This window comes from Malurus melanocephalus, unplaced genomic scaffold (genome assembly GCF_030028575.1).
Source record: "Malurus melanocephalus ecotype Western Australia unplaced genomic scaffold, MMel_1.1 scaffold_203, whole genome shotgun sequence".
Classification (NCBI taxonomy): Eukaryota; Metazoa; Chordata; class Aves; order Passeriformes; family Maluridae; genus Malurus; species Malurus melanocephalus.
The window spans coordinates 78,388-105,025 of record NW_026623435.1 but is presented as its reverse complement, the minus strand read 5'-3'; the positions used below and the strand labels follow the sequence as shown (position 1 = coordinate 105,025).

The 26,638-nt window shown below is 41.6% G+C and overlaps 1 protein-coding gene across 1 annotated transcript; it reads left to right on the top strand.

The window, feature by feature from the left end:
- Positions 1–288: 288 nt before the first annotated feature.
- CUNH1orf198 (chromosome unknown C1orf198 homolog) lies at positions 289–22,155 on the top strand. The gene is made up of 4 exons (XM_057373598.1): positions 289–721; positions 8,996–9,046; positions 18,380–18,919; positions 20,810–22,155. The coding sequence occupies exons 1-4, from the start codon at positions 377–379 to the stop codon at positions 20,864–20,866; spliced, it is 993 nt and encodes a 330-aa protein (XP_057229581.1). The 5' UTR covers positions 289–376; the 3' UTR covers positions 20,867–22,155.
- The last annotated feature ends 4,483 nt before the right edge of the window (positions 22,156–26,638 follow it).

The window sequence follows — 26,638 nt, the reverse complement described above, 5'->3', positions numbered from 1 at the left end:
AGCGTGGGAACACTGCAGCTTACCTCCTCGGGACAGACAGGGAAGGGCTGTGGGAGACGAGCGCTACAGGCAGTGAGCATTTGAGGGCCGCGGGGCCCGGTCAGCCCCTCACGAGACCGAAGCAAGCCCGGGAGGCGGCGTCCCCCTTCCCTCCCTCTTCCCGAGGGCGCTGGAGAAGGGCCGGCTCCCCGCGCAGGGAGTGGCAGGGGGGCAGGGGCAGCCGCGGGCGCTGGGCGTGTCGGGGGCGGGGACCCACCGCCCGGCTTTATATGAACCGAGGGGAGGCGGTGTCTGTGGGAACGGAGCGGAGGAGGCGGTTCTCTTCCCGTTCCCATTCCCGCCGTGCGAGTGCGGGACTGGCGGCGGCAGGCTGGCCATGGCCTCCATGGCGGCGGCGATCGCCGCCTCCCGCACGGCGGTGATGAACGGGAACCGGCCGCTGGACGAGCGGGAGCGCAAGCGGTTCAGCTACTTCTCCTCGTTGAGCCCCATGGCGCGCAAGATCATGGCGGAGAAGGAACGGATCCGCGAGCGCTACGGGCCCGAGTGGGAGCGGCTGCCGCCCCGCCAGCAGGACGAGATCATCGACAAGTGCCTGGTGGAGCCGCACGTCCAGGCCCGCTACGCCGCGCACCGCGGTGCCCGACCGCCCGCGTCGCCTTCTTCCTATCCCAGCCTGCGTCTCAACACGGGGCAGAAGGTGGTGCGCTTCGGCGACGAGGTACCGGGCAGGGCGGGGCGCGGGGGAAGGGGCGCCGGCGGAATCCGGGCGTGAGCGGCCCTCCGCGTCACCGACACCGCCGCACGGGCGCGGCGGCCGCGACCTTCCCCGGCTGCGGGGCTGCGGCTCCCGTCCGCCGGTGCCGCCGGCGCTCGGCTCCCCGGGGTCTCGGGCGTTCCGCGCCGTCGGCAACGGGGCGAGTTACCCCGGTGATGAGCTTTATTCCTTTCCCCGCTCCCTGGCTGTTCGGGAGGGCAGAATGTTACACCGCGCGAGAGGCACTGGGTCACACTATAGGAGCAGGCAGGGAAGGCGGCAGCACCGATAGCGCTGAAGTGGATTTTGCAGAAAGGAGACTCGAAGAGGACCGTCTCGGCTCCCCCGACGGCGAGGCATGACCATGGCTGGCGCTGGACATAGCCCCTTGCTGAAAATGGACTGTAGGGAATGTTTACACTGAATTAAATCTCTTCCTTTTCGTTTCTAGTTTTAGACACAGTTAAAAATACAACACTGAAAACATTCATGGCATGTTTGACACCTTAAAAAAATGCAGTCTGTGCCATGTTACATGCCAGGAAAAACAAGGGTGTGGAAAGATAGATGGTAGAAAGTATGGATTTTGAACCTTCTGAGGGTCATCTATCTAATGGTGAAGTGTGGCAGACCTGGAAATCCTTAAGAGTTCCCGGTCTGGAGCAGTGGATCATGTTATCGAGGGTGCACCCTTGAAGAGGAAGGTCTAACAATGCATGAGGAGACCTGAGAGTGCTCTTCAGATACTGTGTCTCTTATTTTGTGTATTGATTCCCTTTGTTTTCTATTCTTTTACATCTTCATATGATTACAGAGTCGGTTTCTTTTACTATGTCCTTATAATAACTGTAAGTGACCTATGGCTTTACCAGAAAAAAACAAAATCTGCTTCTGCATTTGTAATCATGAATCCAATTTAAAGATCAGTGCTAGTTTTAGCCTTTTCTCCAATATCCTGCATTGGGATTTCTAAGAGGCATATGAGGCTTCTTAGGCATATGACACTGGGCATCATGCTTCCAGACCAGCTTTGTGCCATGAGACTGCTGCCTGTGTTTCACCTGTCAGGAAGGTGTAGTACTGTGCTGCACACACATCTTATCGAAAGTTAGAGAGCATAATGTGTAGCTCACTTCTCTTTAGTCCATGATACCCAAAATTCTAGATAAATATTTGATAGTAATGGTAGAAAAGAGATGTACAAAGACACAAGACAACAGATTTGGTTGTGCAAACAACCTTGAAAAGAAACTTAAATCCGAAATAAGTTGTGAAAGAATTTAGGTTAATGAGTGTGGAAAGTAATTATGTTCAGTTTTCCCACTCTTGGAGAGCTCTGCTGTGCTTTCTGCTTTGAATTATGTGGGCCTGGAAGGAAAGCAAGTATGTTGTAGGCTGTTGTGCTGCAGTGTATGGAAATAATAATTCCCACTTGACAAAGCATCTAGAGAGTCCACCTGAAACTGGGCAAGTTCTTTTCTTTCCCCTCTTCTCCCCTAATGCAGTTACAATATGCATAATATTAGCCATCAACCAAAGAAGGCAATGTTCATGGAAATACTTGATACAACGTGTTTAATTTTGGAAGCATCTGCCTCAGCTGACTTCCTCTTTGACTTCTAAGCAGAAGTTAATATAAATTGTTTCTCTGAAGAAAAGAGATTCCACTCATTTTGGCATTCTCCATTTCCATTTTAGTTCTTCCAACTGTATTATTGAGCCTTGGAGCCTTTCCTGGCTCTTCATCTGATAGCTTCCTCTACCCTGGCTCCGTTGCTGGCATTCAGCCTGATTGTTGGACATTTGCCCTGGCTGACAAATTGTTCCTCCTTGTCTTGCTGTTGCAGAACGGCTGCCACCGGTCTCTTGCCAGTTGGGTTCAACTTTCCAGGTTGGCATACGCTTGGCCTGCAGAGCTCTGTTATCTCATATGCTGGTCAGACAGCTCAGGGAGCTGTGCTCCTGCTGGCTCTGTGAGACAGCTGCTGCAGGCATCGTGGTCACCCAGCCCTCGCTCGGCACAATCACATTGGTCCTGGCTGCTGTCCCTGTCTATTGGTGTGTGGTATCCTAAGGCAAGGAAACGGAGAGCAGTCTGCATACCTCAGAATCACTTGTTGATGTTGCAGCACTTTTGGTGAGAGTGTTTTGGCCTGATGATGTTCTTGCTGATACACCTCCTCCAGAAGTTTCATGTTTCCAGCCACAGCTCATCTTCCCTGTTAACTGATGTTGAAATCTGTAGTGATCTACCTGTGCTTGCTTAAGCATAGAAATTTGATCTCTTTCACCTCATGTTCTTTGGAGAACATGGTAGAAAGCAAACCAAAGATGAATGCTAAAGAAACTGATTTACTGGTTGAGCCTCTCACTATTTCAGTCCCATTTTCACGCATTTGACTGTTATGATAAGGTGGTCCAGACGATATATGTAGCGGTCTTGTATCTCTGAACAGTTGCTTCCCTCTTTCTCACCCCCACCATTTCCCTTGTATCTCTTCTAACCAATTTTTCTCCTGAACTCAGCCCAGGACTGTAAGTTCTCAAACTATAAACATCTCTTACGTGTTCAGAACACCTTGGAGTATGTTGGCTGTGTGGGAAGGGTGTTACAGAAAATAGATGTGCAGTAATGGCACCATGGCATCCTGTAGCCATGATCCAGTCATTTTGTAATGCTGGAGCACTGCAGCATCAGGTGTGAGTTCTAGCAAATGCATAGAGTCAGCTGAGTGCCCCTGCTCCTTCTCTTCCATCTTATCCTCACTGCAGCATCACCAGTAACAGAATTAATAGCAAAGGCTCTGCAACTGGAACTGTGAACACATTTTCGAAAGAGAATTAGCTATCAGGGTCACTTCACACTCTCATAAAATAAGTTTTGTCCTGTTCACTGAAAATTGACTTGTTATTATCACACATAAGCCCAGCACCAGGAGAATCCTTGTTGTTTCACCATAATTTTCTGTGTCGAGACAGCTTAGGCCTCCTGACCAAGGGCTTTTGGTGGCTGCAACAGAGCTTCCTTTTCCCAACAAGCTGCCATTTGCTGGTATTTCTCCATTCATAATTTCTTCATTCTAATGAAGTGGTGGTAGAAATTCATAGTGGTAGAAATTAAGTTTAACTGAGCAGAGAGAAATCTGGAAATACAAGCGGAGATTGAATATGAATGTTATATAGAAGGATTATTTTTTAAATATGCCTTAAACTATGAGGGAGATAGGTGGAAAACCAGCAGTTATGTGAGCCTACCCTGCCTGGTGCAGTGGCCAACCTTTGATAATGCAGATGATTTGATGTCAGTTGACGCCACTGGGTTCTCTCTGGTTCAGTAAAAGATAGTTTAGATATTCAGTTTACAACAAATTCTCACTGTTCATTAATGCTGTCCCTCTTTGTCCATAAGCATGTGATATACACATGGAATCAAGGTCTGATTTTCCTTTCTTTTTTTTAGGGGTTTTTTTTTTTTTTCTTTAAATGTATATCCAGTATTTGAACAGTAAAAGAGCTGGACATGAAATAACTAACATTTTCATTGGAGAAAATGCCATATGCTTTAGGAAGCAGTAAACCCTTTTTGTGGAGGAAAGACAGGTAAGAGAGTGAGGTTACCTTCATTTGTTGTGTTTTAATAGGAAAGCTTGACCTGCCTGAAGGCAGAGATGGTGTTTGTTTTGTTTAGCCTTAAGAACTTCGGCAGCAAGCAAAGCATCTTTTACCTCCGTACTTAAAATTGCTTTAAAGCAACAAATAGTTCAGTACAGAAAAAGCTTTTAAGTGGGCCTTTTAAAGATTTGAGCTTTTTAAACACCTTAAAATGAAAGGCAGCTTTTGAGTGCAGTAAAACCCCAGTAACCAACAAGTCTCGTTCTGATAGCACTTCTAAGATGCATTTGTTGGTGGCTTTGTGACTTAGCCAGTTACTGTCAGCTATGCTGAACAATGCTCAGATATACAGGCATATTTCTACCAGTGTCTTACATTTTGAAACTCAGATGTTGTTTTGCAACAAGCTGCCTTCTTACAGCAAATGTAATTTGTGATTCTTTTTTATGCATTTTGTAGCTGGTTATTGAAGTCAAGTGTATGACTGGATTTTTGCCCCTCTTTCTCACTCGTCTTTTTCAGCTTTGAAATACATTGCATGAGGTCCTGTTTCTTATAAATAGGTTCTTTTTTTAACCCTGACGAACAAAAGATTATTTATTTGCCTTTTTTCTGGAAGAAGCCATTGTTGTATGCTGAAAACAAATGCTGACCAGATATGGATTTTTTCTAATCTCTGTTGATCATAAGTATCCTTGAAGCCTTTTTCTTTCAAATTTCCATTCATAATTCACTTTAGTTATTATTGAAATAGCTGATTCTTTTGCTCCCAGTTTCTTCAAGCATTCAAAAGCCTGTTTATTCTACAAAAAAAACAAAGTTATTTCTCAGATTTTGTTGGCGATAAACATGAATCAGGCGGTTTAGATAGGATACTTTTGAACTGTGTTGTTCTATCTTCTCACTTGGTCCTCTGCATGTCCTTTGTGTTAGGGCACAAGAGGTGGAGTCCACAAACTTCCTTTCCTTCCCTGACAAATGGACAGAACTTGTCAACTGTCTCCTTCATCCTAGCCTCAAGTACACTTCAGATAACCACAGGCATACACTCCTTGAGGGTTTGTATCTTCCCACCATGTCTTATCCTATTTTATTCTTTGCTATATCCCACAGAAGAGCTCTTGAATATGGACAGAGCTCCTCAAAGTTACTGGCTCTGAGGTGTGCTGGGCTGTGTGGCCCAAGATACAATGAGCCATCCTTTTAAGAAAAAGAAAAGATAAATATGGTCCTCTTCTTTTAGGGAACTACTGCCTAACAAGTGTCTATTACTTCCATCTCTTGGAATGATTTTTTCATAATCTATGAAAATTTTAGGGTTTATCTCTGACCAGAATTTTTAACAACGAGTACCAAAATTAATTCATTTCAGGAACTTTTTGCTTACCTACGCTGGAGGTTGAGGTTACAGGTTGCGGTGCCAACAAGGGCAGTGATGGTTGAGGAGACATCAGGTTCTATGCTGTGGGAAGCTGACTTGCTCTGTCCTACAGGGAATGGTGTATCCTGCTGCATAACAGCTTCATACCTTCACTCTGCTTTCCCCTTGCTGCTTTTTTATCCCTCTGTCATCAGCCTTTTGTCACCAGGGCTCGCTCACGGTAGCAGTGTCATTACTGAGTTGAAGTTGTGCAGGGAGCGTTGAGTAAAGATGTGCTGTCGGGGTCCCTCCCAGTGCTGTTTTCTCTTGCCTCAAATAGAGGAAAATAAGGAACTGGATGTCTTAGATCCAAGATGAGGATAAACTAGGCTCATTGCCAAGTTTAAAACTAGTCCACAGCTGGTTTGCTTGTCCTGTAAATGGCAAGAAGACAGAGCTTCCTTTTAACTCCTGTCCCCGTTTGAAAGACAGGTATTTGCTAATGAAGGCAGGGACCCCCCTTGGAGTGGTGGCTATGACCCCCCTTCCCTCCGAATTATTATAGCTTTGAAAAAAAAATCACGGGCTTTCAGGCAGGAATATGGGTAAAAAGGAATAACAGTTTTTACTAATATATATATATATATATATAACAAGGTGAAAACAAGTAACAATAAATATTGCAACGACACAGCCCAGTCCAAACCTAGTGACAGCCTTATAGAAACAGTCTCTCTCTTGGCGAGGTTATAGATTGGTTGGCAGCGGCGCCGCTGGCCCCCGGTTGAGCAGGGAGGGCGCGACGACTCCTCGGAGACTGCAGGGGATGTGGTGGTGCGGGTCCCGGCTAGCCAAGATCTCCTGCAGCTGGGATGATCAATACAAGATGGCAGAGGTGGATGGAGAAAAGTTTCTCTGCAAAACTCACAGTGGAAAACACCAGTGCTCTTCTGGACAGCAAGAAATCCAGGACCTCCAAAAAAGAGACGAGCAGGAATCCCGCGGCCGCGAGATGGGACGGAGCAGAGTTCACCCCCCTGAAGCTGGAATCCTCCGGCCAGCCACAGGAGGCAAAACCACCCCGCCGCCAGCAGGAAAACCCCTCTCCCCTCAAAAAGCCGTGAAAAAGAAAAAAAAAAAAACCAAAAAAACCAAAACTCCCAATCCCCCCCACCACACAAAAGCTGTCTCGGACCATTCGGGTGTGGCCATAGGTATCATTGTCTTTTAAACACCCAGCAATTAAAAGGATGATGGGCCATTACGTAACCCAGCAACAAATGGGGGAAGGAAAAAAAATTCCCAAAGTGAACAAAAGGAGAGGAATTTAAACCCACAACAACKCCTTAAATAAAACCCACTGACAGCTATGCCTGCACCTCTGGAAATGTAAGGTGCTGTGATTGCATGTAGGAGTGTTACAGTGTTTTCTGGACTTCACTTCTTTCCTTTACTGCTGTGGTTGAAGTCAAGCATTTATACAGATCCCATGAGATGGAAGTGTTACATTCCTGCCTTGTGTGTGAGGGTTAAACCAATGGTTAGGTTCTCCAATCTCTCTTCCCTTCTGGCCAATGATTCCTGTCATGTGTGCTTTTGAAATGAAGTGCCAACTGCATTTCAGAGGCAAAGGATATTGTCCTAAAAGGAATTTGAAATAATTTGACACACCTGTGGTGAGGCGTCACACATTGAGTGGTGTGGCATTCTAATGCGGAGAGCAGCACGCCAGGGTGCAAATGCTGATAGATACTAAAAAGCAGACTTTCACTTCTTTTTTCCCTTTAAATGTTAGTACATCTGAGTATTTGTTTCCTGGATTAAGAGAACCTGTAATTACATTTGTGTTCTTGGCAAAAATTTGCTGTACCGAATTTCCTTTTGCTCACAATGCGTGATCAAGCAGAGCCCAGGCCGTTCCTCTTAGATGAGCTCTATCAGCCCAGTTCCTTTTAAGAGCATGGGATCACCCTCACATATACCACAAATACTTTGCTGCTAGAAACCCTGTATTTCACAATGAGTAGTAGTTGGAGAATTATATGTTTTTATGTTTARGAGATGGTTTAAGATACTTCTAATCATGATCTCATAGCACTTGGCCATAAAAAACCTGCCTGCAGAGAAATAAGAGATGGCAGATCAGGAGAATGTTATCAGATGTATTAGAAATATATTCCTAGAAAGGTTGAGATAGAAATAAGAAGAGAGCAGCTGTAGTGAAATGTGGGGTTCCTGTGTTTTGCTGGAACATGGTCAGCTCTGTTATTCTCTGAACAGCAGGAGTGTGAATGTCCTGCATGGTTACTCCTGGCCTTTCCCTTTCCATACGGTGTTCCAGTTCCTGTTCCTTCCCTGATGCTGCAGTGCCCACAAGCAGTGATATGTATGGAGGGTGCAGCTCACTACTCTACCAGTGGCACCATCCTATGTCCCAATGAGTCCCAGCCATGACTAGGAATAAAAATGCAATCATTTTGTTTTAAGCCTTCAACAAACATGAACAACATTCATTTTTCAATTTTTTTTCTCCTTTTTTTTTTTTTTTTCTGTGGATAACATGTATCTTTGGAGGGCATGCCATGTATGAAGAGATTGTTTAAGTTTCTCAATTTAGATTTTTTTCTGAAATGCAGCTTCTTGAAAGAATGGATTTCAGACTGGGATTTTGTGCTGTGGATGCTGTGTGGCTCCTTCAACATCTCTGAACACTTACTTCAGACCAGCTCTCACTGACATTGCATGATGATGTGTCCTGCTGGAGCTGGATCCAGCTGTGGCTTGGCCTGATGGCCATGCAGCTATTTCACTGCCCCATGATTGCGTGGTTGTGCACATGCTCTTTGGGCTGCCAAGGGGAGGAAATGGGACTTTATTTCCCTGAGGCCCCTTCTCCTTTTGCTGTTTCTGTCCCTGTGCGTTGCTAATGGTTACCAAAGAATTACCTAGTAGAAAACTGGAAATATAATACATTTTAAAACTATTTGTGGAGAAACCATTTCAGGAAATTTGGACCAGGTTAAACCTTCATGTATTTTGTAGATTAAATTGGGATAGTATTGATAACCTTCCCCTCAGAAAAGTTGCTTTCAGTCAGTCTTAAAATATAATCAGTGCTATCTTTAACTAGTGCTTTCACTTTTTAGTCAGTTCAGTAGCAATGGTTGTTATAGTTCCAGCAGTGTAACATAATGTCATCTGTGTGATGCTTCTGAGAAGATGAAGCTGCTCTTCTGATTTTTAGTCATTCTTGGATTTTATTTCAGGACATAACTTGGCAAGATGAACACTCGTCTCCGTTCTCCTGGGAAACAAAGGTAAATAAACAGCAATTTTTTAATGTTGGTTTGTCATTTTATACTATTCCTTCTGCATTTGTTGTCTTCATTTTAATATTTGATAGATTAATGCCACCTTTACTCTATGAAAGCTGTTCAAAGTGGCCATCCYGGAAATAAAACAGGACTGGCATTCTTTGATTTACATCAATGAAACACAAACTGTCCTTCAAGAACTAATGTTCTGGCTTTGAGTGCTGGTGTAAAACCAATTCATTACACATTATTTGATTTTTTGTTTTAAACTTTATCATCAACTTTCCAGGTTTAGTAAGACCGGTGTCTCAGATACTGTACAAACATAGCTGCATTTCACATTTAAAGTCAGGAGTAAAGTAACGAGGAAAAAGGGTGAGAAAGGTGCAGGTATGTAGTAACTTCACTGGCTTCTTTCTGAAAGCCTGTCTAATTTTCATCTTTTTATAATGAACTAGAATGTTGTCTTAGGACAAATGCAGTGAAACATGTTATCCTGGGGCTGTGCTAGAAACGTTATTTCCTGTCCAAAAGACTCCTTAAAAAACAACTTTTTTTTTTTCTGTCATGGGTTGGTTTGGGATTTCTTTTACACCTCACTTTACCTCTGCTATTCTGTTAAAGCATTTTTTATGATGGAATTCTCATATGGCTAACACAGAGCCAGAGTTCTCCATTTTTCTGAACCTGCAGTGTCAGGAAACATTGTTTTACCATGTGTGGTGGGAAATCAAGTTTAGTTTTTCTTGTTGAAGAAATTCTGGGAGCAAAACCACAGCTCATTGTCTTTCTCAACTGGGTATGGCAGGCTTGTTGATTTAATCACACATTTCAGATTTTGTGTTTTCTGGCTTTATCTGCCAGAGAAGGCTGCTTCTGCCCTKTTCCCTATTTTTTTTTTTTTTTTGCCCTTGAACTATGTAGATAATCATGTACAAGCTTATGAATATAATCTTAGCCTAATGCAGAATAATTATTTGGAAATGACAGTGAATACAAAATTAATCCAGTTGACCCTAGACTCTTAGGCCTCCCTGCTCAAGGTCGCTGCCTGTAGCTACACCCCATCTGTGCTTTGCAGAAGCTGATTAACCTGTAACTTGGTGTGACTCCTGGGTCCTGGCAGCCTACAGTGCCACATTTCAAGAGGAAACAGTGCCAGTCTTCACTTGCCTTAAAACTTCCTTAAAAGCTGTGATAGTTCAGGAGCCAGTGGAGGATTTCCTGCAGTTGAAGCCTGGTAGCTCAGGCAAGCCCTGCTGTCTTTCAGGACTCTTAGAAGAAGCAGCCACTGGCTTGTAGTATAATATTGAAGAGGTTTTTAAAGTGGTTATACTTGGGTGAAGCTGCCAAGAAAGGAAAATTTGTGAGAAAATTGTTGGCCTCAATGACAATAAGGTAAAATAAATAATATGTTGARGACAGCAGTGTTGTCTCTTCCCCACTTTTTGGTGCAAACCCAACACCTCAGGTTTGGGAATGTGGTAGCTGTAATCCTGTTTTTAAGCTCTGTCTTGATAAGATTTTGTAAGTCTGAATATTTGAACTTTCTAGAGATAATGCATCGTGTAATGCACTGACTAGTGATCCATGATGAGATACATCTGCCCTTGAATGGATTTTCTATTTAATTGGTAGTCGTCTTTTCTTTATAATGCTTAAATATTTACTGAGGTGTTTTTAAACCCAGCCTGTGGTTTATCACTTGCTGATGAAGGATATTTCTACTGTGCTCCTGGTGTCTCAAAATGGGAGACCAAAATGAACAAATGCACTGGTTTCGTCCTTTCTCCTGTAATGAATCTAGGAACACAGAATGATGTGGGAACGCTCGTGTGGTCCCTGAAGAGAAGTAAAGAGGGGGGGTAGGTTGCTTTAGAAGTAATTGTTACAGCTGATCAAACCATGCTTCCCTCTTTCCCCTCTCCCTCCTTGCTGACCACAAGTAAAAGCTGTGCCACAGCTGTAGTCTGGAAAGTTGCATGACCTTTTCCTTTGGCAAAAATGTATAGAATCTACTTTGTCTGGCTTTATGGGTTGTGGGTTGGTTGGTTCCTATGGGTTCTTCCTTTTGGTTTTTCCCAAGTGCTTCATATTATATCAATCTTTCAACCAAACCCTTCCACTGCTGAGTCTTCCTTTCCTGAAACTGGAGATCCTGCTTTGTTCTTGCTCTTTGATGTCTTCCCTAAGCTGTACTTTTATTAGGTAATATTGGAAAGCAATTTTTTATGAGGTACCACCTGAGGAAAAAGTAACCTTACTCAAGTGCTCCCATGTGAGGCAACCTGAATGAGCTGTTCAAGAAGGTTGATGTGTTGTAATGCATGTTCAATGTCCTTTGAGCCAGATCTGTTCCCACTGCTATTTAAGGCTGTCAGGCTCTTTCCATTCCATGAGCTCTATCCATAAGTCTTTCTTTTCGCTGATCTCCCTTTAACGCAGAGTTTTTTGTTGGTTTGGGTTTTTAGCATGTCATTGTCTGAATGTGCATGAACGTGCTCTGGCTTACCCAAGGAAGAGAATGTGGCTTTTGCAGAGCAGAAGAAAGTAGAGGTGTAAATCAGTAAAACCGATAAGCTTTTTTTTCTTCTTTTTTAACCTTTGAGACTTGGAAAAATGAAGCAGCAAAATGAGTATTTGTCTGTAACTAATGCGGGAAACCGAGAGGGTAATGAGAAGTGTAGAGGAGAGGGGAGGGCATTAATTCTCCCAGGCTGGAGCCTCTCAGCTGTACCACTGATGCCACAGGGTATCCTAGTTGATAAGGTATGGACACTTTTTTCTCACTGTGCCTAGTGCAGTGGATTCCCTACTTCTATAGCAGTCAAACGTACCCAGAGGACAGTGTAGTAAATTGCTGTCATTTCATGCAGAACATTGTTGAAGGGCTTGATAACTTCATTTATGTCAAAAGTAAACTTTCTGTACTCTCATTTTAAACACAAACGTGAGATGTGGCTGCAGTTGTTCATACCACAGCTAACGCTTGCATTAATATCTCCACTCTTTTTGGCTGTTAGATGTGTATTTCTTTTCTTGCCTTTTTATTTTTAAATCCACAAACAAGACTAACAAAGTAGAAATACAATGTAAGTTGCTGAGCAAGCTGTTAGACAGCATTTAAAATAATATTTTTGGTAGAGAATGATAACACTTCTCAGGTGGAAAACTCAGGAAGCAGCAAGTTCTCCTAGCACTGCAAATAGGCTGACATTTTAAAACTAAAGATTGAGCTGGAGGGAGGGATTTGGTTCATGGGTGGAGCCCTTACGGACATAACATGTCTTGAAATGTGGGTTACATTTTTAACTGGAGCTCTAGCCAGGTTTATGAATTCAAGGCATTCTRTTTATGGCTTCAGGTTTACACGAGATGAAAGATGACATTTTGGCAGAGTTTAGCCTTTGAGGTTTCTTGGTTTGTTTGAAGTGAAAATTCAGTGAAACTCAGCACGGATGTCAAGATACAAATGGAAAACCAGAATCATGCCTGAGCTTCAAAGTATAATTTCTCTACGACTCTTCCTGAACCCAAAACTTTATGGTTTTAGATTTGGGCTTTTTTTTTTTAAATTAATTTAGTAGTAGGCAGAAAATATTGCTTTCTGCCACCTCGCTTAACACACTGAGGTGTGCACTGAGCAGCATGGGAATAAATTGCAATCTACTTCTAATTCATGCTATTAATGAAAATAGGTCTTATTCCAAATACTTGAAATTGACACATGGATATCTAAAGATTTATTTTTCTTGATACTCGTAGAACAGTTTCCAGGCCTTGTTGAAAATATTTGTTAAAAAGAGAAGCCTTTGAAGTGTGTTTGAAACTGACAAACTGAAAAAAGCAAAACAGGAAAGTGACAAGCATCAATCCCTTCAATAATCTGGTTGATGCCTCCTTGTCTGAATTCCCCAATTTTATTGCTGCATAAGTGATCTAATCCCAGCAATGATTTAGGAATAAAAAACCCTATGTTCCACTTATAAAAAACATGGTGTACAAACAGTTTCCTTTATTTGTAATTAAGAGACAGTCGTCAATATCCTTCTTTGTGCAAGTCCTAGTTGTTGGGTGTTTTGTTTTAAATAGGAAAGCAGTGGCAGAAGAGAATTTTTTCCTTCCTTCCTTAGCAGCCTGATATTATAATTGTTTGTTACAAGCTATAATTTGGTGTGTTTATTTTTACCAAGCTGGCATAAATGGCAGTGCTTCCTTGGAATGAGAGTGATCCCTGAGCTTTTGAGATTAGCCTTCTCTTTTTTTTTGGGACTATTGTGTTTAAAACACTGTGCTGTAAAACTACTGTTGACTATTAGTTCTTGAGCAAAAACTCCCCTCCTCCCCCAACCCAGCTTGTGGTAATAGAAGCTACGTTCAAGGTTTATTTCATTCTGTATGTCCAAGTGTAAGGGTTCAGCTATCTGCATTGATCTTTAGTTGTTTTTGATCTTAAAACCAGGTATATATGAGACACTGTCAGTAGGAGCTTGCTCAAGCTAGCCAATAACAGTGGCAGACTGGATTGAGTTCGTACCACCAGAGTATATAATGGAATTTCCTCCAAAGCTCCATGCTGTATAACTTTGGCATTGTCTTTCTGTATGGACTAAAATAACTTCGATTGGTTTTGAGTGCTTTGCTCTATTTTTTGCCCTTGCAGTTTGCCTCTGATGTCCTAAGGATTTCTTTCTGACTCCGAAAAGATCCTGAAAGCACCCGTGGTATGCACAGGAAACAGAGCAAAAACCGCAGCTGCTTTGGGCCCTGTATTTATTTTGGTTTTATCTATTCAGCAAAACAAAGCCATCTTCTAAATCTTTTAAAGTTGGCTTTCTTACCCCTTCATTTATCAGGCTGTGCTTAAAACAAGTTGCTTTTGACAGTGTTTCTGTAGTCTTTGTCTCAACAATTTGGATTTTTCAGCCTGCCAAGCAAAACCTTTTGTTTTGGCTGTATTTGCGTGACTGCTTAGTAAAATACTACACATTCCTGATGAATGAATAAGACATTTTAAAAGTTCCTGGGTTCTTTGTGGTCATCTTGTTTTTAATGTATACTTGTGAACTGAGACCTGATTTCATACAGTATTATTAAATCATTACATTCTCAGTGTCTGGTGCCTCTCTTTCAGTATACATTGTTTCCAGGGAGCCTATGCCACTGTTAGGATTTGGTGGATTATTGCTGCCTTGAGACTGAAGTTTGGTCTAAATTTTCAAATCCAGTAAAAAAATTCTGAAATACCTTCATATGGTCTTTTTAAGGAAAGATGGACATGCAACGTCCTAAATGTTTCATATTAAACCTCCTGCAATTTATGGTGTTATTTATATTTACCATACTGAAAAATGATTGTGACAGCACATCCTTAATTTGAGCCCTTATCAGAGGGATAAGACTGAAAAGAGCAAAGGCTTCTAGGTTTGCTCTGTCTCAAAACACTACTCTGTGCGTGCTCTCCCATGCGCTCTTTCTCCCCTCTCTCTTAATGTATTGAGAAAGGCTTGCTCAGGCAATATCTTGAAAATACTACTGCTGTTAATAGCTTTTGTTTGAATTTCAGTAATTTCTAGAAATTACAGTTGGGACTATTCTAGTCTGGAAACTCTTTGAGAGTTTTGGGGCTGAACAATTCCCAGAAATATCATTTGGACAAATGGTAGGAAAAGGTAAGTATTTTTATTTTATTCTTCAGATGGGGAATTTTTAAGTTTTACAGAAACTGCAGCTCCTGTAAAGTAATACAAAATCAATTAAATCAGTGGGGGACTGAAACCCTATCCCTAGAATCCCAAACTGTGCCTAATCCTAAACTTTTTGACCATGAAATCCCTCCCCACTGTTCAGTGTCTGCCTCCCCAAGGTGGCAGCTGGTAAAGTGCCACCAGTGCCATTCTGCTGCTGCGTGTGCAGGTGCAGCTCACAGCAACTCTGACAAACCTTTACAGGTGAGCTGCCACCCCAAGTTTGACTGGGGCCAGGAGAGATGGGCATTGAGATGTTCTCATGGCTGGCAAGCCTCATTTAAAAGGACATTTCTTTTGAGGGGTAACTCTCTTTTAAATATCATTTCCTTCCTTCTCCTGCTGATGCAATCAATTGCCGATTTGCAATCTGATGTAAGAAATTGAGAGCAGAACACTAATTAAAATCACGTTTGTAGTGTCTAATGACTCATTAGAGTGTTCAGTACCACTCATTGCTTAGATGTCAGCATAGGGTGTTTCTCACATGGGCCTTTTCCATCTCTGTGAAATTATCTTCCTACTTAGGCTGCTGTTCTGTTGTTTGGTTCATTTTTTTTCTTGCGTGGGAGGGTGTTTCATTGCCACTTTTTTTACTTGAAAGCTATTGCCTATTAATCATTTTTTTTCATCAGCTACATTTCTTAGGGGGTTAGATGTGTTAAATAACCTCAAAAGTCAAATGGAAGCATTACATGTTTCAGGGAAAACAGAGTATCTTGTGACTGGTCCACAGAACTTCTTGGCTTCTGTAGTTAAATGCTAGAAGCAGAATTATGTGTCTGACCTCTTGGAGCTGTATTTACATCATGCTGAGACACAATGCTTTCAGAACCTGTCGGGGTAGTCTTGTCTTCTTTGCCTTCCTTGTGGGGGAATGAAGACTCCTGAAAAAGTGTTTTCATTTGGATTATTCCGTGTCAGGCTAAGAACTGTTTGATCTCCAAAGCATACCGTGGCACAAATCTGCAATCTTACACGTCAGGTGGTCCTGTCTCCTGAAACAGGTACACCCCATGGTCTCTGTACAAAAGGGCAAAGAGGAAGGACTTCCTCTCCAGAACCTGAATCCAAGAGCAGGTTGGAAAGGTACAACTGCCTGAAGAGCTGCTGCAGTGCCACGCTCTTCTCTACACTGGGAGAGATGTGCCACTTCCAAACCACATTTCTGAGTTGATATTTTGACCCATAAAAAAGAGCATAAAATACCACCACAGTCAGTGGCTTTAGCTCCACAGCCTCAGAACTTCTCAGAAGGCCTGGCTTTCCTTGTCTGTCTGTCTGCTGTTGAAATGCAGAGCCTTCTCCTTGGTTTACTTTTTCTAATTTTTGTTCTAACAAACTCATGCTTCCCATCAGTGTTTTTCTTGGCTTCTATTTCCAGCACTGTCCTGGTGGACCTGGGGGCTGTGATGACTGTTCTGCACTCTGGGCACTGATCTTCCCTCTCCCTTAGGCTGGGGGCTGAAGGAATCATTCTACTGAAAGTCTGCTGCTGTGGTGTCCTTTAGCTACTGTCATCCCTAGTGTGTGCCCGGGGATAGGCTATTCAGAGGACAGCAGACTGCTGAAGGACAAGAAGTAGCATTGTTTTAATTCCTACATGACAAGTCTTCCATGACTTAAGTCTTCTAAGATGGATTTTTTTTTTTTTACTTCTGATTTTTAGAATCTGCCTTTAATTTTTTCTCTTGGCTGTTACAGGTCTACTTTACATTGTATTGCGGGTTTTTTAAGCTGAGATTTTATCAGTTCTAAAATCTTAAAGCATCTTAACTTCAGTGTGGTAACTCATTGCTCAGTAGTACTGCCAAATGAGCTTAGGAAAGTAAATCCTTATATTTTAATATAGGGAATGGCAGTCACTGTTAATAATCCTCAACACCATTACATCTATAGTTTGTTTATACAAAATTTATCTATAGATAAATGTCCTGCTCTTAGTTTTACATCATGAGTTGTTAAAAAGAAAAAATCAGAGCACTACGGTTTTTCCTCTTAGCTTTTTGCAGGCAGGGTGGGGTGTTGAGTTGTTCTGTAAGACTTGTATGTATCCTTGCACTCACCTCATTCTAACTGAGCTATGATTACTTGCAGCTTGTTTATGTTCTGCATCTTTTGATAGCACAGTATATTCCTCATGAAAACACAGAGCTTGGTGCTTTCATGCCTACACCCTTGGAAAAATAATGCCTCTAATTCTTTAGAAAGGTCAGATGTAAGTCCATGTGAATCAAACAGTAGTCAGCTGCTGACTGTTTAAAAAAATTGTTTTATAAATAATCAGTTGCTGGGTAAACAGTTGTTCTTTGATGAGAAGTTTCTGAATATTAACTACTAGGCATGTGAGTCCTGCTACATCTAGAGTCCCTTTGAACTTAATATGTACAATAATGTAGGACTCGAGATCAAACACTATAAGTGAAAATGACATGCAACTAGGACCTGTTTTAGACTAAAGCCCATGAATGCTATTGACATTTTATTCTGGAAAGTCTAGGCAATGAAGTAGAACGGTGAAAAAACATCACAAACCTGTAACCAACTTCCAAAGTTCATCTTTTAATCATTTGTAGCAAAACTACAAGTCTTCTGAGTTTTTTCAAGACCAATTAGGCCAATTTGATGACAACAGCATAGTTTTAACAGTAAATGCTTTTTTTTTTTATTTGCATTATTTGTTCCTTTTTACAAACCTAAGTCTAGACATTAGTTTGTTCTCTCCTGGCACTTGCTATGGTGCTGTGCTCCTACATACACTTACTCAGAGTGAAATAAGGCTTTACTTTTATTAGCCTGAGGAGTGTCTAATTAGCAGAGAATCATTTTACTGAAGTGATGGTAAGTAAAATGAACATTTTGGAGTGCTGTTCACTGTTTTGTGATTGGAAGATTTTTTTCATGCAATACCTGGCCACTTGCTTCCTTGGCCCACTGTTGCCTCTCAAAAATGGATACTGATATCTGCACTGCAAGTGTAAACAAACCAAGGTTCTGGAACAGGTGAAAAACTGGTCCTGCTGGAGTTGTTGCTCTTCCTTCAGAGGGGTATTAGAATTATAAAATTACTTACCTACGCATACCCATGGCATCTAATCCTTTATCTTGGAAGTAGATGGAATTGTAGCCAGCTATTTCAAAGACAGTAATGGAAGATTGCCTTTTGCACTGCACTCTAAAGCTTTTTCCACTTAAAATTTTTATGTAAAACATCTCTGACTTTGAAAATGCATCTGCAGCTGTCATAAAGTTTTAGTGCTGCTATTCTAATGTTTCATTGCTGTGCATGCTGTGCACTGCTACCTTAGATGGCACTGAGTAACTCCAATACAATTGCTTTCTCTGACTCCTCTGCAGCAGGCCTCAGACTTTTACATTTGCTTGCAGTTCAGACTCTAGAAACGCATTATTTATATGAAACTACAAAGGTAGACATTTATGGAGAAAATAAGTTCGCTTTGCTGTGGTAACTGTTGTCTCATAGCAGTCTTACAGTGGACAGAGGTGTTATCTGTATGCACCAGGGTCAGAAATCAAAACTGTACCTATGTGAAGGGCTTTGAAATGCTGTTTTTCTGTCCCTGAACAGAGTCAGATGGAGTTCAGCATTGCATCTCTCTCCATACAAGAGCAAGGTGGTGCCCAGTTGCAAAATGAACAGAAGCAACCTGTTAAAGCAGCACCCGGCATCCACGTCCCTAAATCTTCTCAGGCCATTAAGACCCCTGGCTCTGATGGGTTGATAGCATCCAGAAAGGAAGAGGAGTCATCTTTCTGGAAGATAAATGCAGAGCGCTCCAAGTTTGAAGGAGATAAGTCTGAGTTCCAGTCCCTGACCCCCAGCCAGATCAAGTCCATGGAGAAAGGAGAGAAGCCCCTTCCCTCCTTTTACAGACCAGAGTCTGCTCCAAAGGAGATGAGCAAAGCTGAGAAGCCCAGCATAAGTAAAGCAGAGAAGTCTGTCGCCCCCAGCCCACCTTCTATGTCTCTCGAGTGGGAGAAACTTCGACCTACTAGTTCTGTAGATGACTTCTTTCTTCCCGATCCACCACAAGATCTGGGATCTTCTAGGACAAACAAGGAAGATACTGATGGTACCATACTTACAGACCCACAAATGCCTGGACAGGTAAGTACTGCTACACCCCCTGTCCTTAGATTTAAAAATTGTGTAGCACATTAAAATCTGACAGGGCCACTCTGGAAGATTAGAGGCACCATAAAGCACTAAGCCCCAGCTAAGCTTGCTGGCTGTTTATCTTTCAAATGTGTAGAAGTCTATTTAACTTTTTATTTAAAAGTCTGTTTAACATGTTAAGTTCAATTAAGTACTTTTTAACATATAGGATAAAGACATAATTTAAATATAACAGCGGAAATGCTGACAAGGCACCAAGTAGCTAATTGACAGCAAGCTACCTAGCAAACTGTATCAAATGAAAGAGGTTGTGGGGGTTTGGGGTATTTTTTTTCTGAAAAAGCAAAACACCTAATGGAAAGAATGAGCTTTTTAAGTTGAAAAGTAGGTGAACTAGAGTCTAGGGTACTTTATTGGTACATACATAGCATAGTGGTACATACACACAGCACAGTGGTGAATGGTGAACTAGTTTCTCAGCTGTTCTAAGCAGTAGCCTGACAGCCACTTCCCAGTGCTTTGTCCCAGGCAGCTGGGCTGCTTTCAAATGTGTTTTCTCTTAACGTCCAAAATAGAAATAGAACAAGCTTCCAGAATYAGCATTCTCAATGTTTGTTTTTTTTTTTTAATGAAAAGACCCAAACAACCCAACAACAAAAAATAACCTTAAGCAGCTCAATAGCCAGTTGAATCTATTTAAAAATGCAGATGCTGACCTGTGAGAAAAGAAAGGAAACAGCAGGATATGATACAGTGAAAGAAAGAAAGGATAGAGATCAAAAGCTTGAATACTGTGAAGTAGGGGAGTGGTACTTCAAGCAGAGCTGTGCAGTTCTGTTTGAAGTCTGTGACATCACTCTGGCAATAGCATGACATATTACTGTGCACCTTCAGCTTTTTCTCTATTTTCCCAACTGTGATTGTTTGAATTGCAAACAAGATGATGTGAAGTCAGAAGGATGCAGGGGGAGGTAACTAGTTACAAGAGAAGCAAGTGGCAGCAGTTAGGAGACAACAATACTTAAGCAACTCCAGTATTTGAAACCCTGTGTTTAGTTGTCATTTTCTGAAGCTAAGAGATAATGCTTCCTGAGCTGTTTTGCTACAAATTGTGACCATGGAAGTCCTTTAATTTTAGTTAAAAGCTTTATCATGTTTTCTTACAAATTAACAATTTTAATGCCTTTGTGAATGTTTTCAAGATAACTATAAGAGTTTGAAAAGCCTGTTTTTTCTCTCTGTGGAGAAACAAGCCTTCCATGTCAAAATGTGAACAGAGAATTTTATATTAGATAAGAATTTCCTTCCTGTCTTCTTTTCTGGATTATCTTCCCTGTTCTGGGAAGCCATGCTCTAGGAAGAGAATCCAGAGACAGCTATGCCTCTTTAATACCCTTTCTGAACACAAAAATCACCTTAAATGTTGTGGCTACAAGTGCAACATTGCAGGAGCGAGCATGTTCTCAAGAGCCTAGTAAATAAATTGTCATCAAAGTTTAATCTGTGTAGTTTTCTGGAAACAACTGGCTCTTATTGCAGCAGACAATCTGTTGAATTAGTGATGCTTGCCTTCTGTGTTTGTTTCATTCTCTGGAGTATAAAAAAATTGATCTTTATGAAATTTTCCATGAGGTAAAAAATAACATTTTGCCTGCAGACCACAAGAGTAATTTTATTTTCATCTGGAATTGCTGTTTTGGGCACTGTGAATATTTTTCCATGTCTAACATTTTATGATGTAGGTACTTAGGTACTCTAGAACATGATGAAGACCTTGAATTAATGGCAGGCAACATATTAAACTTTATTTTGTATATATGCAGTCAAAGACCGAGTTTGTAATACCATAATTAACAACTTTTTTTTCTTTTTACCTTACAGACTAGTACAAGCAATGTTATCTTGAAGACTGGCTTTGACTTTCTAGATAACTGGTAAAAGATACTTCAAAACAGATCAAACCAATTTTGGGGAAGGAGTGGAATACATTTCTCCCTGTATGTTAATTTACTAGTATTTGTGTCTTTTTCTAGAAGTAACTTTCAAACTCTTAAATGTTGCCTTTGTATAAACTTTTGTAATACCGTATGCATTTTTGTTTTTTAAACAGTGATAGAAGTGTGGTTTCATTTGGATATTTTTTAATATCTGTTAAAATTTTTGGTAGCTACTGTATTAAGAGGATGGGAGAAGTTACTGTACACATGTTGAAAAAATGAGTCTCTGTATCCTAGAAATGGAACCTACAGGACCAGGTTGTTGTTTTCAGTTGAAACCTTGCTAGCATGGCTTATAAGAAATAGTGTTGCACGTGCAGTGGTTCCAAGTAAGAAAACCATTCCATACTTCAGATAGCTAGCAAAAACAGTATGAAAAGCAAGCATTTATAGATTTTGTTCAGTTTGAAAGTAACTTTTTAGTTTGAAAGTTCCACTTACTGCAAACACTTTTCTTCTGAAGAAGGCAAAGGCATTGCCAAAATGATGGATCCAAAAAAAAGCACTGTGTTTGTATCCTACAAATCTGCTAAAATAACTTAAAGAGTGTTAGAAGAATGACCTGGGGAAATGATGTTTCTGGTCTTTGGATGGAAGACTTGGGTGTGGGTAGAGGAGAATGGGTTAACACCCAGTGAACTGGAGAAATTCTTCAGGGAACATAATTTCACTGCCTCCTTACTAGAGCATAATTCTTCATAATACTAGTGCTAGAACTACAGCACTGAGAATTTCTGGAGCATAGATTACTTTTGTGTCAGGAAACCACTATATTTATGGGAGGTCATAGCAGTGTGAGGCTTTTTTGTTTAAGCAGCTTATCGTCTCAAGGACTCATCAACTGGTGCTTTTTCCTCCTCGTGGGTACATCCTCTTTAGTGTTCGACATCTGGGTTACATTTATTCCTAAGGTACAGAGAGGCATCTCAAGGTGTCCCTTGGCAGTCTTGCCTCCAGCTCTGCTTTTGAATGATCTTTGGTGTTTAAAATGTAGAGAACAAAAGTAGCTGTCGTTTGAATCTGTTGTCTCTGAAATGCAGCATGATTTACACACTGATTCTCACTGTGTTTACCTCACCTTGAAGCCTTAATTCCCCTGCGCACAGCCAGTGACTGGTCTGCTCCAATGCCAAAGGTTTGACTTTTCCCTTTACCTCAGCAATAGTCCCATAGCATTTGTTTGGGGTAGAAGGCAAAACACAAGGCTCCAGTGGGTCCCAGCCAAGGCTGTAAGAAGGTCACCATCTCCTAAACCATAAGTGTGCTAGGCTTCTCATGGATTAGCACTTGACATTTGGTTCAGTGCCAGGGGCAGTTAAATGTGCAGAATTGGATGCGGCAGGATTTTTTCTGCTGGTTGCAGGAAGAATTTGCAATGTCCTAGAAAGAATCCTTGCCTCTAATGGGTGTGCTGCTTGGTGTGAACAAGCAGAGTATGCTGATAGAGCATTGAAATTCACTTGTTGGACAAGAAAAACACTGTAAGCATATCCCGTGTCTCTTGCCACCACACCCTGCAAAAAGAAATACATAGAGAACCGTCAAGGCCAAAACCTCCACTTTTTAGTGCTTTCTTAAAAGGTTCATTAGCTAGACGGTAGGATTGCCACAGAGTAGAAGCTGCTGCATAGCATACTCTTTCTTATTTGTAGACTTCTGAAAGCTTTTTTACATTTTTCCTGAGCTGTACAAACTCGTGTAATTTGTGGATATTATCTCTGCATTCAGCAGTTCAGAAAAATATTTGTTGTTACCATCCTGGACTTTACCACTGTTTTTTTTCTTTTGTAGCATTTGCTACAAGCATCCAGAATTAATATAGCTTAGAACAGCTTAAGCACAAATTCTTTAGCTGTATGGTTAGTACTGACTAGCACCTTCCTTTTAAAGCTAACAAATCTTAATCTTGAGGTTTACAGTTACCAGTGAATCTAGTTTTCTGTACCTTCAGCTGCTGAAAAGTTGTAAATCCAAAGTGAAGATGCACATTCAAATCTTATTCTGATTTGGGGAGATCTGAAAACAAAGTCTCCTGCTGTCAAGGAGTGTTGCTTTAAATCTCTGGTAATACCTTAAAGCTTCTTCGGGAAGAACCTGGGCTGCCTGTCTCTTCCATCAGCTAACTCAACTCTAATACACATTGGGACCAGCTGGTAGAACATGCTGCAGAACTTTTTACTTATCCTGGTAGGTTTTTTCCTGTGCTTTGACAAGAGTTGATGCTCCTTCTTCTTGAATATGTTTTTATCAAACATTCTTACAAAAAAATTGTACTTGGTCGCATTTTATATTAACAATGTTTTAATAAAGTCACTTTAATAGAACTGTCAAGGTTTTTGTGCTGCTTTGTGTGTTGCTGCTTTGTGTGCTCTCCTCAGTGCCATTGGAGTTGTTTGGGCTATCTTGAATCTGCCTGAGAGGCAGCCAAAAATGAATTGGTCTAGAACTTAGAAACTGAATTTTTTAGATCAGAATTTAAAAAATCAGCACACTTCTGCTGTTTTTTCAAGCTTTCAAGTGAATCTGTTTGTATCCTTGCTTTATCATTTCATCTGACAACCAGGGACAGCATGAGATTTGGGAAAGACTTTGTACTTCACTGTAATGGACTTCAACCTAGCACACTCTCCCACCAACATCTTCAGGTAATCCAAAGCAGTATCTGGATCATTAATGCAGGAGCAGTTTGGAAACTGTGTGTTGTGATTTAGCCCCAGCTGTCAATTAAACAGAGCTGTTCCTTCACTTCCTCCAAGCAGGATGGGGGAGGGAATGGGTTATAGGTAGGCTATAAAAGCATGTCACAAAAAGGAAGGTGCTAGCAGAGGCCACCAGCTAGTCTCATCTCCTGCTTTTGGTCCTGTGCAGCAAGTCTCAAAATGAGGAGAATCAAGTGTGCAGCTATAAGGATTGTTCTTCTGCATGCTGACATCTACTTCTTCCAGAAATGTATTTGGAAACAGTTTGATTTATACTTGAGCTGAATTTCCAGCAGCTGAAATGGCATTTGAAGAAGAATTTGGTTTGGAAAGACTCCACAGCCAAGTAAGGGTGGTGTTCCAGGTATATTTAGGATCTGGCCTACACATAATTTGCTTCAATCTTGTCTAAACTCCCTTTCACTTATAAAAGTTCTCTCTGCTAAAGGCAAATCCACAGCATCTGGGCACTGCCTCAGCACAAGGAATCAGCAGGTCTCATGTATGAGTAAAGACTTGTAAGGAAAGAGCAGAAAAGATGCTGTGGCTGAAGAATAGTGAGTGATTGATTGATTGATTGCTTGCTTGAGTGGTGACTTTAGTGCTAGTTGCTGAGGTTCGGACAGCACAGAGCTGCCTTTGAGGTCATGGTCAAGCCCTAGCTTCTCTTCTTACCAAAAGTGTCAGGGGTCAGTGACCCTGAAGTTCAATGGGTCATTTGTCTCCTGAGCTTATTCTCTGAAGTCCAATAACCAGACCTGAAGGCAGTCTTTGAAGATCTCCCACTTGCAAATTAGGGAGGAATGTTTTTGTTGCTGTGAAATGCCAGCTGCTATGAAAAGATGCAGTGGCATCATGATGGTGATAGGAGAAGAAGAGGTGATGGAAGAAGAAGCAATGTTCAGCCAAGAGGAGGAAATTCACCATGTGGGTCCTCTCCACCCCACTTAGCTTGGTGGCAAAAATTATTTTGACTTGTAGGAAGTCCGGGCTTTATTACCGCTGTTGTTATTAAAGTTTTGACTGAACATCGTGCTCTCCTTGCCACATTTTTCAGATCTTGCATCTGCCAAGAAAGAAACTTCTGGTATGTGCCTATAAGCTTATGTTTAAGAAGCCCTGCTCTGGCCTGAGTGTTGTACTGATCCCTTTGGGTTCCACGCATCTGGCTGCAGCTCAGTTGCTCCAAGGCAAGAATACTTCAGCTTTTTTCATAACTCTTCCATCCTGAAGAAACTGAGCTGCTATCAGTGATTCAGAGCATGTAGGAAGGCACCTATAAGCTCCCACCAGACTGGCAGCAGTGCAGGCAGTGGCTGATGGAGGGATTGAGGTGCTGGGAGCTGCTGCTGGGGCTGTGGCACTGCCTCTAAGCCCTCCAGCACATCCCATGGGCTACAGTCTGGGATGCACTAAGCTGGGTCCAGAACTCGAGTCTGGCCACAGTCACTGCAGAAGCACCAACAGATCAGAGTATCTTGGCTCATCACCCTGCCAGCCAGCGCAGGAGTACTGCTTCTGACTTGTCCCATGTTTCATCCTCTCTGGCTCCCATCTCACCCAGAGAATGGTTTTGCAGTCACTAACAGTCATGCAAGAAAATGTAAAGTTGTGAGACTTTTTAATAGCATAGCAAGGCATCAAGGACCTGCTTTCACTGGGGCACCTCTGGAATGTTGAATTTCATACAGATCTTATCTGCTTTGCCTCCATAAACCACAAAAAGGAGTTGAGAAGGGGAAAAGCTCACATGGCGAGCTTCTCACGCATGTCTGGAAAACCAGGCATAGAAGTATTTACAAAGCACAACCATTAGGAGACCGCTGGATTTTTGTGGGCATTCTTTAAATATGTTATTTTTGTCTCTTCCAACTTTTTTTTTTTTTTTTTTTTTTTTTTTTTTTTTTTTTTTTTTTTTTTTTTTTTGGTCCTAAAGGGTACAGAGCCCTAAGACGTGCAGAGCCAACTCTCAGTCCCTCTGCTGGCATCAGCCTAACCACCAGCTCACCAGCCTCCTCCCTGCTCTTTCCTCACGTTGGAACCCAGCTCTTTTCTCATTCCACCACCACTCCCTGAAGCCAATGACTTTCCCCAGTGTGGAGCCAGAAGAGCAGATGGAAAAACTAGGTTGTAATGGTAATGTCCTGGTAAGGGAAATTGCAAGATAACAAAGAACAGAATCAGGGGTGGCTTCTGAATCTGCTCTCACAAGTTTTACCCAGGAGTTGGTGACCTCAGTTACAGAGGATTTCAACTGACATGAAAACAATCCAACTCCTGACTCATTTTAATGGTACAGATTCAGTTAAAATCCATAGAAGCAACATCACTGAGTACTTCTTAGTTAATTTGCAATGAGTCCCCAGGGTATTACTTTTGATAGAAATGCCATTAGCATTTACAGTTAAGTTCACTGTGAGGCACTTCTGGATTTAATTATATAGTCTTTATTATGCTTCTTCTGGCACTCTCTTAGCATGGAAAAAATGAACCTAGTGTGTAGAAAGATAAAAAAAAAACTTAATTCCAGGGCTAGAAGTGGCAGATCAGTGTAGTTGCAAACAGATTTCTCTCTGTAACCCAGCCCAAACAGCTGGCTTTCAGTGTTCAGATAGGAATGCACCAAATATGACAAAAATGTCTTTATCTGGGGAAGCTAATTTTAGACACTTCTATTTTGTCCAGTTAGTAGAAATACTTAGAGAAGAAATCATTAAATTTCCAATTAAAAAAATGTTTTTGTAGGATGCATTGCACGCAGTGCTTCAGCAGCAGCCTATGTGCCATGTTGTCGTGGTTTGAACTGTGCCCACGACGTTCCCTCCTTTCCCCCCACCGAAGAGGGAGAAGGGAGAGCGAAAACCCAATTAACACGAAAAATTTATGGCTTTGAGATAAACATAATTGGAAGAAAGATACCTATGTACTCCACAAAGAGTCAGACAGGCTGCATAACTTAAGTTGCAAGATAGATTTATTACTACACACTACTAAGAATGGCACTGGGTGAAAAA